Source organism: Mirounga angustirostris, unplaced genomic scaffold, assembly GCF_029215605.1.
Source record: "Mirounga angustirostris isolate CCGP_5_RB_7025 unplaced genomic scaffold, mMirAng1.0.hap1 SCAF_14, whole genome shotgun sequence".
In the NCBI taxonomy this organism is placed as follows: Eukaryota; Metazoa; Chordata; class Mammalia; order Carnivora; family Phocidae; genus Mirounga; species Mirounga angustirostris.
Window position 1 is genome coordinate 21,167,455 of NW_026991722.1, and position 12,444 is coordinate 21,179,898.

The 12,444-nt window shown below is 36.0% G+C and overlaps 1 protein-coding gene across 1 annotated transcript in view; it reads right to left on the reverse strand.

The window, feature by feature from the left end:
* DCC (DCC netrin 1 receptor) overlaps positions 1-12,444 on the reverse strand; it is a 775,798-nt gene that overhangs the window by 112,079 nt on the left and 651,275 nt on the right. Inside the window, exons 19-20 of the mRNA XM_064578790.1 lie at positions 9,919-10,026; positions 2,895-3,089 (exon numbers count right to left, since the gene is read on the reverse strand). Of these exons, the coding sequence (XP_064434860.1) occupies positions 2,895-3,089; positions 9,919-10,026 (303 nt within the window). The remainder of the gene's footprint in view (positions 1-2,894; positions 3,090-9,918; positions 10,027-12,444) is intronic.

Sequence of the window (12,444 nt, forward strand, 5' to 3'; positions counted from 1 at the left end):
ATAAAATATATCCTAAAAGTTACTGTTTATTAAAGATGAATAATGGCTTAAAAGTATCATAATTTGGGTCTTGACTTTTTATTTGCTCCTGCCATTTGTCAAGAAAATCATGTATTTTGTCAAAAATAATGTGAAGACTAAAACTTTTCTGTATTCTGATATGGAACTTTCAGTTCTACATCCTTGGATGGGAAAGATGCACATTTCAGAATGATGATTAAAGATGCCCAGAGAACAGACTACAGTCTAGTGCTCTTTCACTGCTGAACACTCAGCTTTTTTGTATGTAGGAGGTGACTCCATCCCCCTATAGAATTCCTATAGAGGATGCTATAGAATTCCACTTTGGTCTGTTTCAGCAGAAGCATCCTTTCTTCCTATTATTTGACAGGCCAAAATGGAGAAGCTCAGTTTACCCAAGAGAACAACCCACGTGAGAGGCAGAGATTGACATGCCTCTTGTACATCTTCCAAGGGTTTCACGGTGTATGGGTATCCTAATGGGGACTATTTGCAGAAGGGAGATGTATATTTGCAGAGTCCTGTGTGGTCAGAGAATCAAGTTCAAGATTCTTTTAATTAACATTCCAAAGAAACAATCAGATGTACCACATACACGCATGTACGCAAGAGTATTGTAATTTAATCCCTTTTTAATAATAAATGTCCTTTTCATTAACCAGTGATTATGGATTGAGTTTCCTATACCTCTCTTGCTGGTGGCTAAAACCAAAGACAAAACTCTAGTCTTCTAGTAGTAAATGCTACTGTCTTTGCAAAGACTGCATATGAAAGAATGAAGCTTGTAGACACCTGCCTGGGGCATGATTTGCAATGAAACACTTGCCTGTTACCCAGTAGACTACTGAGAGCTTTCTCAGCTTCAGGATAACATGTGAGCCTTTCTTGCTGTCAAACAAAGTTACATTCTGATGAACAGAGGCCTTATGTTTTAAAGCAGCTTTGGAAACTGAAAATCTTAAATCAGAGAGCAGTAACATGATGTGATGTGTTTAGTGTAGATTTGGTTCACTGTGGCTTTGACTCTCTTAAGAGTAATTTATTTGCCTTAGAATATTTGTCATCGTAACATGTAGGATGCATGCATGTACAATGTCAATTATTGATAAAGATGGGTAAGATCAATATCTCTAAATAATTTAGAATGCAATCAAGACATCTGAAACTTGGTTTGCCATATGAGCAAGATTTGTTTTAAAATCGAATTGACTATTAATTGAGCATGACATACTGAGGATAGACAATATTAAACATTCAAATCAGGATATTAGAAATAATGCTTGTGAACTATTACAACATAACAAGTTCCTGAATTTGTTATCAGTTCTGAACATCATTTTATAGATGAGTTTAGAGCACTTAAGGTAAACAGTACCAAATGAGATGTGGAGTTCATTAAATAATCTCCAGGATGGTTATCAGTGTGGGCCTGTAAATCCTGTGATAACTCATCACTCTGCTGCTTAATACATTTGGATGCCTTAAGTCATCCTAAACCCTCCCTGAGATCTCTAGTTGGCACACAATGTGAGCATGAAATTAATTTGGCACTTGACTATAGATAAAGATGAAGCATTTGTGAAACAGTATCTAGTTACATTTCATGCTCCCACAAAACGAATAACCAGTTTCCTTTCGATTGCTCATTTAGAGTGAAACCTGATTTAGACATGAAGTCCTAAAAACCCAGAGAGAAGAAGATTAGCTCATTTCCTCCTGCTTCCCTCCCCAATTTCTACTCTGTCGCTAAGAACTGTCACGAAGGCTTAGGCTGAATGCTTGTTTGTGTGTTCTTGGCGAACTTTCAGATTAGCTGTTACCAAGTCCAGCCTTGAATGGCTAGCTCCCTCACCAGAATTCAAAATCCACTATTTATTAGGGTACCTTTCCTAGGGGAATTGAATGACTATACAATTATTCTAAGACTCTTCTCTTAATATGTCAGGCACCTGGGTGGAAATGTCAACCATCCTCATGTTTCTAATTTTTCAGTTGTTTGCCATCATGTATTATCAACTTAGCCAGATATATAGATAGACATATGTGGTCACAGATTTAAGAGTCAAGTATCCTTCTTTAGAACAACACACATCATGCCTAAATATACAACTTTAAATACCAGCCCTGGAACATTCCTTTTCTTTTTCAATTGTTAAATAACAGAGGCTCTTGAAACCATTTGTCCTCCAGAAAAATAATACTGTTCTAAAATAGTAAGGACTACCATGAAGATTATTTTGATGTAGTCAGGGCCTTAGCATTTTTTCTGGATGAACATGTAGCTATGCTTGAATTGAGCAGCTATTTTTACTCTTGCAAGCACGGGGCGTTTTCTTCTAGTAATAATACTGTAAAGACTCTTTTTTTCCCCCCCTTGTTGCTATCCTAGGTCCTTAAAATAAACACATTCATTTTGTTTGAGATTTTCTGTCTTGCCATATCAAATTTTCTTTTTATATATAAGGACAATAGTTCCTCAAAGAAAACATTTAAGGCTGGCAGTAGTATGGCATTCACATAATTCAATGCTTTTTAATTTTTATTTCCTTACATAAAAATTTTCATTATATTTTGAATAGAGCCAATATACTTGAAATCAATACAGAATTCCAAAAAGATTGTAAATGGGGAAAAAAAGTTAAGTTAAATACACCTGCCTTGTGTTGAAGGCAGAAAATGTGATAACACAATAGATCTTTCTCTGACATGCTGGCTTTCAGCATGAAAAGGTACATTTTAATTTATTCTGAATGTCCATTGTAGTCATGTTGCCAACAGAGAAGGCAGACAGTTCCTAATGCAGACTCCTTAAGTATTTTACAACCATCCCACAGGAAAAGAAAGGCACTGCTGTACTAGGAAATGATTCAAACCTTTCAGAGTCCTGAAGAGGATGGGATCAGAGAGAGGCCCCACTCCTTTTGCATTTCGTGCTTGAATTCGAAAGTAGTACATTGTGTCAAGGTTGAGATCCATGATTTGGTGAGTAAGCCGATCACCACTGATTGTTTCCATCACCCAGTCGTCAATTGGTATGTTCTTGTCCAAGGTATAAAACAAGATGTAAGCTGCAGAAATAGATGAATGCGACTGGGTTTAGTGTACTGACTGCATACTATACTTCTGCTTCTAAACACTCATGTTTCCCAAATATAATGTGCAATGATTATTATACATTCACAGTCTATAAACTACAGTATTCATTTAAGGAAGTAATAATTTTTTTGATATTGCAAAGATTAGACAAATCATTGCCTCAATGTACAGAAACTGAAAACGGAACAGACCATTTAAAATAAAAATATCATCTCTAAAAATACAAGGTTTCTGTGGTCTATAAATCCTGTGCATGGATTCCTGACTGACAGAAACACTGAGATAACAAATACATTTTTAAGCTGCTAAATCTGTGATGATACTGTTACACAGCAATAGATACCATAATAGGCTAATGGTGACCTTGGCAATCTGCACCCCAGATGATTTCTGTGTTCGAGTAAGGTCAGGAATCACTGCTTTAGTCGATATGTGGAATCTGTATATTTTTGGCATTCATTGAGATGCTGCTACTGCAGCTATGAATGTCTTATAATGCAGACCGCTCAGGAAAAGATAAAAGACGAAGGTAAAGAATTCTGTATAACTCAAAGGTTGTAGGACTCTCTGGTTAATATTAAAATTGGAATACTACAGTTCAAAAGGGATTGTGAAATATCACTGGGCAAAGGAGTTGTTTCTGACTCATTTATAACTCGGCCCCCATGATCAATATCAATAAAATCTTCTAATATTTTTTGAATCAGAATAGTCTCCATTCTTGTCCCCAAAGAACCACATCTACTGAATAGAACACCCTAGTACTGGTAATACTTTTTTTTTTAACTTTTATTACGTGCATGTCTTATCTCTTCAAAAGGATAAAAACATTCTTTTAGTTCAAGAGCCATATCTTATGTTACCCTTTATTCTTCAGAGAAGCCAATAACATTGTCTTCACATAATAGGTATTGAAACTCACTTATTGAATGAAATCCTCTAGCCAGTAAGCACAGATGCTTTACATTCATAACATTTAATGCAACTGTAGAGTTATCATGGGCTGTTGTAAATGCCCGATGACAATGAAAGTTTGGAGAATTGTTCTCATCCCAGGTCAGCTACATTTATTTCTGATTTTGTTTATTTGCCAAATGGAAGTAAAATAATTGCCCTCCTTGTGTTTTCAGGGGTTTTTTCTTTGTAAAAAGTATTCAATTAACCATTTAAAAATGATAGTTCTGACATCAAATAAGTACAATTGAAGGTACAAGCATCAGGTTCTGACAATTCCAAACTGTATTTGAAGTGATTTCCTGGTATTTATGGGGAATCGATCTGTGTAAATTTGAGAACTGAGATGCAGAATAGAAATATACTAGTACAACATTCCAAACTTTAAAAATTGGCCTTAGGGAAAGCATACAATTTTATCTGGATATATGAGTTTGGTGTGTTTAGAGAATATTAAATCTGTTATTGAAGTCCTACTGTAGAGATTTCTGTATCCACATAGGTTGGAACAAATTCATTGGTTTCTCAGAAACTTTCTGTACCTATATGTCCATTTCCCCGTGTCCAAGTTTCTTTCTTCATTCTTTTCTCTTACTTTTTTCTACTTCATTTTTGTCTCTTACTCACCATAACTAGCCAAATAATGAGAACTATCTCCTGTCATAGGTAATAAGCCTGAGATTGTTAACTCAAGTGGGCATTCCCGCATTAGAATTACATTTGTCTAAATGTATATAAAATGTTAACACCATACATATGTCATTTTTGACTACTTCTACAAAGAGGTTGTAATTGTAAAAAGAAAGTGTCAGAAAGTGTTCAATTCCACCTCTCTCCTCTGTCTTTTTCCATACTTCTTTCCACAGATCACTGATTCCCTTCCATGGTTCAGCTGCTAAGTACCAGGAAGACCAAGATGATGCCTACCAGCAAGGAGCTCAGCCCAGTGAGAACTCCTCATCTTTCAAAAATTGATTCTGATAATCATGTCTATAGATAAATACATAATGAAGGACCCATTTCTTCCTTCCTAATAAAAAAAATTAAAAAAAAGCAGTGCTATGGTGAGCGCTGTGAATTGTGCAAGACTGATAAATCACAGACCTGTACCTCTGAAACAAATAATACATTATATGTTAAAAAAAAAAAAAAAGAAGATAGTAGGAAGGGAAAAATGAAGGGGGTAATTGGAGGGGGAGACGAGCCATGAGAGACTATGGACTCTGAGAAACAAACTGAGGGTTCTAGAGGGAAGGGGGGGGTTGGTTAGCCTGGTGATGGGTATTAAAGAGGGCATGTACTGAATGGAGCACTGGGTGTTATACACAAACAATGAATCATGGAACACTAGATCAAAAACTGATGATGTAATGTATGGTGACTAATATAACATAATAATAAAAAATTTAAAAAAAATATTAAAAAATAACAGGCTATGGATTCAGGAAGACCTGACCTTAACTCATAGGTCTTTCATTTCCTGGCTTTGCAACCTTGAGCACCTTGCTTAATCTAAGTAGGCCTCCATTTTCTCATCTGAAAATAAGTTGCTGTGAGATAATGTATTTTAAGAAATTAATATATGTGGGTATTCCTATCATGTTATCTTCTATATAGTGACTACTTAGTAAATGCTACATTTATTCTTTCTGTTTTTCTTTCTTTTTCTCCTCCCTTCCTCCCTTCTTTTTTTTCTTAATATTAGTAATTAAGGAAGTATAATATTTGGAAGAGCTGAATTTTTATTTCAAGTCAACAATAGGTTTAATAGCAAGTCAATGATTATTCTACTCAACAAATATTTATTAATTACCTACCAAGTGTCAAGAATATTGATACTGAAGAGAAAGCTTTAAACAAAATCTGAAACCTGTTCTCATAGAATTTTCAGCCCTGTATTAGGAGCATTTAGATTTATCTCTACTGATTATATGGAGAGGGGACATAGAGGAAGAAGTCAAGATGGCTAAATTTCCAACTTTTGCAACTGGATAAACATGAAAAATTTTTATATGATGGGAATAGGAATAGTTAGACACATATAATTGCAGTGAGTGCCCAGCTTGGTCCACAATCCTGGGTGGTCTTACAACCTATTACAGAATATAATAGTGCATTATTTGGCTGGTTATGGTAGGGTCTAGATTAAAAAAAAAAAAACACCACCACAAAGAAACAAAAAAAAAAAAAAGAAAAGAAAAAAAGAGAAAAAAGGGAGAGAAAGACGGGTTGGGGAATAGAAGGAAGTGCCAATAAGATAGGCAAGTGGAAATGTACAATATGAGGTAGGATATGTGTATTTAGAATTCCTTGGATGGAGATACAGATTTCAGAGACATAAGTTTGTGTTCACTGAAGCCCTGGCTATACTATACACACTTTTTCAGAGAAAGTGACAAAGGGACTAAAAAGATCTACTTAAGAAACAGATGGGGGCGCCTGGGGGGCTCAGTCGTTAAGCATCTGCCTTCGGCTCAGGTCCCGGAATCGAGTCCCACATCGGGCTCCCTGCTCGGCGGGAAGCCTGCTTCTCCCTCTCCCACTCCCCTTGCTTGTGTTCCTGCTCTCGCTATCTCTCGCTCTGTCAAATAAATAAAAAATATTAAAAAAAAAAAAAAAGAAAGAAACAGATGGAAGAAATGTTTGCTAACAAGACCAAGAAGCTGTAGCCTGAAATTGGGAAGAAAAGTGGGTAGATGATCTTAAAAAAGTCGAGAAGAGAATTTCAAGAAAGGGGAAATGGACTAGAGTATCACATGACACACAAAAAAAGATAACATAATCTTATCCATTGGAAAGTACTGATAGGGAAACAATCCCTGAAGACCTAACTCTTCTAACTATGTTGGTCTCTGATCATAAATAATGTTGGATGCTGCATTTATTTAGATCAATGTTTCAAAACCCTAGCTGTACATTAAAATCACTTGGGGAGCTTTTAAAATATAGCATGCTCAATCCTTCCTCAGATAAATTAAATCATAAATCAGTTAAGAATCACTGATTTGGACTAGTTGAATACTAATAAGCTGGAGCAAAACATAGTGGAGTCTGAACATGAATTTTAAATCCTAGCTCTGTTACTTCTTGGTTATTTGACTTTGGGGAAGTTATTTACCCTAGAAACCCCTCATCTCTTCATTTCAACATGGAATAACAGGAAGATAGGATCACTTAACAATACTAAAGTGCTTAGCAGGATGCCAAGCATATAATGAATGCTTAATTCATTCTGAACCATTCTCTCCTGAAAATGTCAGTCCAAATTCCTAAACTGACAGTTTATAATCAAGGAATTTAGGGATTGGCATTATCTAGATCTCCTTCTTTGTCCTCTTTTTTTTTTTGTTTGATCTTTTTGAAGTATATATATTTACAAATTGATGATCTGGGTTCTATGCAGAGTACATTAATAAAGCCTCACCCTAGAATGGATTTAAAATGGGAATAATAATAGTTCATTTGTTTTAGTTCTCACTGGACATCAGAGAATTTTCTCAGCACTTCATTATTACATTCTACAAAAAGAGGTTCTATTACTATCCTTATTTTATAGATGAGAAAGTGAACTTAGGAAAGTTAACTTACCCAGGCATCTCCCTCAGAAGCTTGGGTCCTTAACCACCCTGCTTTACGTCTGTGTACATGCAGGGATGTGGTTAAACAAAGAAATATAAAGGGAGGATGTGGGCACCTTCTTCTGCATAGGCACACGCATGCTCTGACACACTGGGAAAGAGCTCCCGTTTCCTTTGTACTTTTTTTTTTTTTTTAAAGATTTTATTTATTTATTTGAGAGAGAGAATGAGACAGAGAGAGAGAGCATGAGATGGAGGATCAGAGGGAGAAGCAGGCTCCCCGCCGAGCAGGGAGCCCGATGCGGGACTCGATCCAGGGACTCCAGGACCATGACCTGAGCCGAAGGCAGTCGCTTAACCAACTGAACCATCCAGGCGCCCTCCTTTGTACTTTAATGAGAAACCGAGTGTAGTAAATCTGGGCCCTCTGCTATATGGTATTTTGAATATTTTATCATCCTGTTTTCTGGAAGTAATTTGATGAAAGAATAAAAATATATATGGAAAAGAAGTTGTCTTAAGGGTTCTTAATGTTTGCTCCCTGTTGACTTGAGTCAAAATATCTCAACTTGAAAATAATAATTTGGTTTTAATAAATGAACTAGGTTCTTAAAGATAAAAAGTATTGCCTCCATACTTTTACTTTACCATTGTGAGGGAAGGGATACTGAACATACAACTCTAAATAAAATATGTGGAGAAGGTTGCAATTTTGGCACACAGTATTTTATTGCTTAGATTCATTTGCATTTCTTAACATGAGGCAGACTTCCATTTTTTTCCCTCAAAAAAGCAAAACTAAGCTTCTTCCAGAGTTGAAAACACATTCTATTGTTTACATTGACTATTTGATGAGATTTATTTAAATAAGAGATGAGAATTCTGGTAGTATATGGCTTATTTTATCCTTTACTAAAAAAAATATATTTTTTCAATCAGAACTCATTTTTATTTAGGCAACTTCTATTCTGTTTTTTTCTTCTTAAACTTATTATCTATTGATTTACCATATGCTTATAAATTACTGTTTATAACATAACAAAAAAGTCACCATGTAAACAAATCAAAATCTACAAAAGTACTGAAATAGAACCAATGAAAATAAATCATAACATTGACGGGAAAAAGAAAAAGAAAATTGGAATGAGCCAGCCTCAGTTTTAAAAAGCCTGGCAGAGTGACAACTAAGCATATACAATTTTGGGAAGATTTAATATCCCTCTTCTTTTTCCATATTTGTCAGCTCAAATGAAATTTCTGTTTGCTATTGCACTCAGAACAATTTTCTAGAGAAAACAAGTCTTCAGCTTAAATTTAAATCACATTTGGAATTTTCACATTATCTTTTCATTTTGGAAAATCCAGAAAGTAACTCATACAAAGTAAGTGTGCCATCTGAACTATAATTTCCATGCTTATCTCTGTTATCACAAAATGACTGAATTACTTTGTTAATTTATAATAGTGCTATCCACTTCTTTGCAAAAAAAGAAGAAAAAGGAGTGACTCTTACATGTGCCTAACCCAATGGTTCAAGTTAATTAGACTATAATGTGCACATTTTTAGTTATACAATATTTTTCATAATAATTATATGCTATGGAGACATCTATTAAAAGCCTAAAGTGATCATTTAAAGGCAAAATCCCTGATAGAACTCCATTATATTTTTCATACTAAATTAACATTACAGGCTTCTAATGGATGCTTTAATTAGGCATTGATGTTATCAGCAATATTTGGCAAAATAAAATCTGTCACTGTGAAATATTCATTAAGTTCAATTTCTGTCAGACAATATTAAGTATTTTACGAACCTTATGATTTAAGTCAGAAGCTAAAAGCTAAGTGAGAAACTAAAAACCCCCAGACAAACCTCCTTTGTATGTGCCATTCAAAAATACACGGTCATTAGGTGTCTTTTGTATTTTGTAATTGCCAAACAACTGGCTTCGTTTTAGTCATTTATGCTTAGAGACATTCCATTAGAAGAGTGTCCCAATGCTCCACGAGATGAAAAACAAAAGGTCTAAACTAATTGAAATACACATCCTTCAGAAAGCAACTCAAATGAAATGTGTATTTGTAGGCACCATTAGAAGAAATTCCATGGTTAGCAGGGGGCAAGAAGAGACAACCAGAAAGGGCGGGGAAGTCCACTGAGATGCTGGCACAGAAAACTAATACACAAAAGGCATGAGCCATGCACATGAGGTAAGCAATTGCAGGCCAAGCAGAGCAATGCTGGAAATAAAGCAGAGATGCTTACCAGTAATTTTCCCATTGGCTTCCAAGGGAGGCTGCCAACTCACGATGACAGCACGAGGCTTCCCTTCTCGAGTAATGACTGTCAAATCCTTGGGAGCAGAGGTCGGGGCTGCGAGATGAAACAGAGACAAGGCCTTGTCATTGGATGTGAAAGAAAGCAGACATTTATGGGACTTCTAATCATGATGTTGACACTCAGAATCCATCATGCAGTATATCATGCTGATCTTAGCATTTACGATTTATTTCAAGTATTTTAATTAAACAAGCAACCAAACAAATATATAGAAATGAATGTTTTTCCATGGAAGTTAAATGACTTCCAATGGTATAACTATAGAGAGTAGAACAGAATATGTATGAATACAGAGGAGAAAAGTATAATGGATATTTCCAAGCGAGTGCCACACTAAACATGTAAGAATCATTATAAGAACAAAGAAATGTGCACATACTTAGTGAGATTGATGGCTACATGTCTCCAAGAGACAGAGTCCTGTTAAAACTGTAGGATTTCAAAACAAAAATTCACCTAATTCTATATTTTCTTAAAAGCAAGAAGAAGGAAAAAAAAAGAATGAATTTAAATGCAGGTTAAAAGATCTTGCTTAGGTGAACATATTAGATATCTCTTAGCAAGAAGGCAAAGGAATATTTGAAAATGGACGTATGGAATCTGGGAAGGTCTTAGTATCAGCCTGTCATGGAAAGAGAAGGCATGAGACCATGGGGGTCTTAGAGCTAATTTTCCCACATGTTGTTGAAAGGGACCAGAATTTATCACCCCAAAATATGCCTCTTTGGCATAAGGATTATTTTAGGCCGATTATTTTTAAGAAACAGTAGACACAGGAAAAGCTCTGAAAACTTGGTAGATGTTACCCTTTTATAAGAGAAATTTGTATTTATAAGAGTGTCTCCCTCTCTGTACCCGGAAGAGGAGGATGATAAAATCTCTAGAAACTCTTATTAGGGAGAAGGCAGGAATTTAAATCTGTATAATAACGACACCCTTGTTTACTGTGATTTGCCTGAAAACCTCCCATTATTGGCTCCCTAACCCCCAAAGTATTCTTTTGTTTTTAGTTGGAGATTGTATTTAAGGTGATGGCTTGGGCCATTTCAGGGAGTTACTCAGTGTTCCTGGGTATCCTCCATGTCTCCAGGAGGTGCACATGTTATTAAACTCCTGTTTGCCTTCCTGTTATTAATCTAACTTTTATTACAGCGGGGTCTCAGCCAAGGACCTAGAAGAATAAAGAGAAAGTTGTTTTTCCTCCTATATTTTGCTCAACAAAAATTTAAATATATTTTAAATGTGGCAGTAAACTGGCCAGGCCAGTCCAGTATCTTCCAGGCTTCTTTAGATCTGATTTTCAGTCTATGCTTTGAAATGCAGTGAGTTTTCCTTCGAGGCAATGCATAATACTCCAAGTCGATTATTGACAGTTTCTTTTCATTACCCTTAGTTTGACATGTGAAATTTCAGAACATGTCTAAGTTCTATGGTTGGATTATGAAGGAATTTCCAGATCTCTGCATGATAATGCTTCTGTATTACAAGATAGGTACAACTTTGTCCTAATTCTGAATTCTTCACTCTTCCTATTCTCTTTGGCTCTTGTGTTGGCCCTATCATGCAGAATCTGAGCAACCCTATTTTCAAATGGAGGAGACACCAAATATTTCCATCTCTTATAACATTTTATTTTTAATACGCTGATTCTCACAGCCACTAGTATTCCAGGTTAACCAAAGCTGCACCTAATCATAATATCCTGAGAAGGTACTTAATATATTTAAATTAAGAAAAAAAAAAAAGGAAGCGGAAGGAGGAGCAGACATAGGTCTAGTGTAGTTGAATCCTGAGTAAGAAACTGCATATGTATATGGTTTTAATGAAACAAGAACAAGGACATTCTTGCAGGAAAAGAAGATGTGTTATAGCAAAAATGTGCCCCTCCCCCACTGCTCCTGCTCTCTCTTGCTTGTTCTCTCTTTCTCTCTCAAATAAATAAAGTCTTTTTTTAAAAAAGATTTTATTTATTTATCTGACAGAGAGAGATACAGTGAGAGAGGGAACACAAGCAGGGAGAATGGGAGAGGGAGTAGCAGGCTTCCCGCCCAGCAGGGAGACCGATGCGGGGCTCCATTCCAGGACCCTGGGATCATGACCTGAGCGGAAGGCAGACGCTTAATGACTGAGCCACCCAGGCGCCCCTAAATAAATAAGTCTTAAAAATGTAAATAAATAACAAATAATAAATATCGGGCCCTGGTATTTAATGCACTTTCTTTTACAGCGTCATTTCCCCTTGTTGTCTGATGAATCCGTGCTCTACTCACGCTGAGCCATGCATAGGTTCCTCTAGAAGACATCTTTCTGATCCTTGCTTGGTACTGTTGTACATGCTGTTCCTTTCCTTTGAAGTCCCTGGTATGGGTACCTGATGATCCACCCAGGCCATTGCTCAACTGTTATTTCTTTTGTGAAACCTCCCTTTATTTCTCCAGACAGGATTTATCC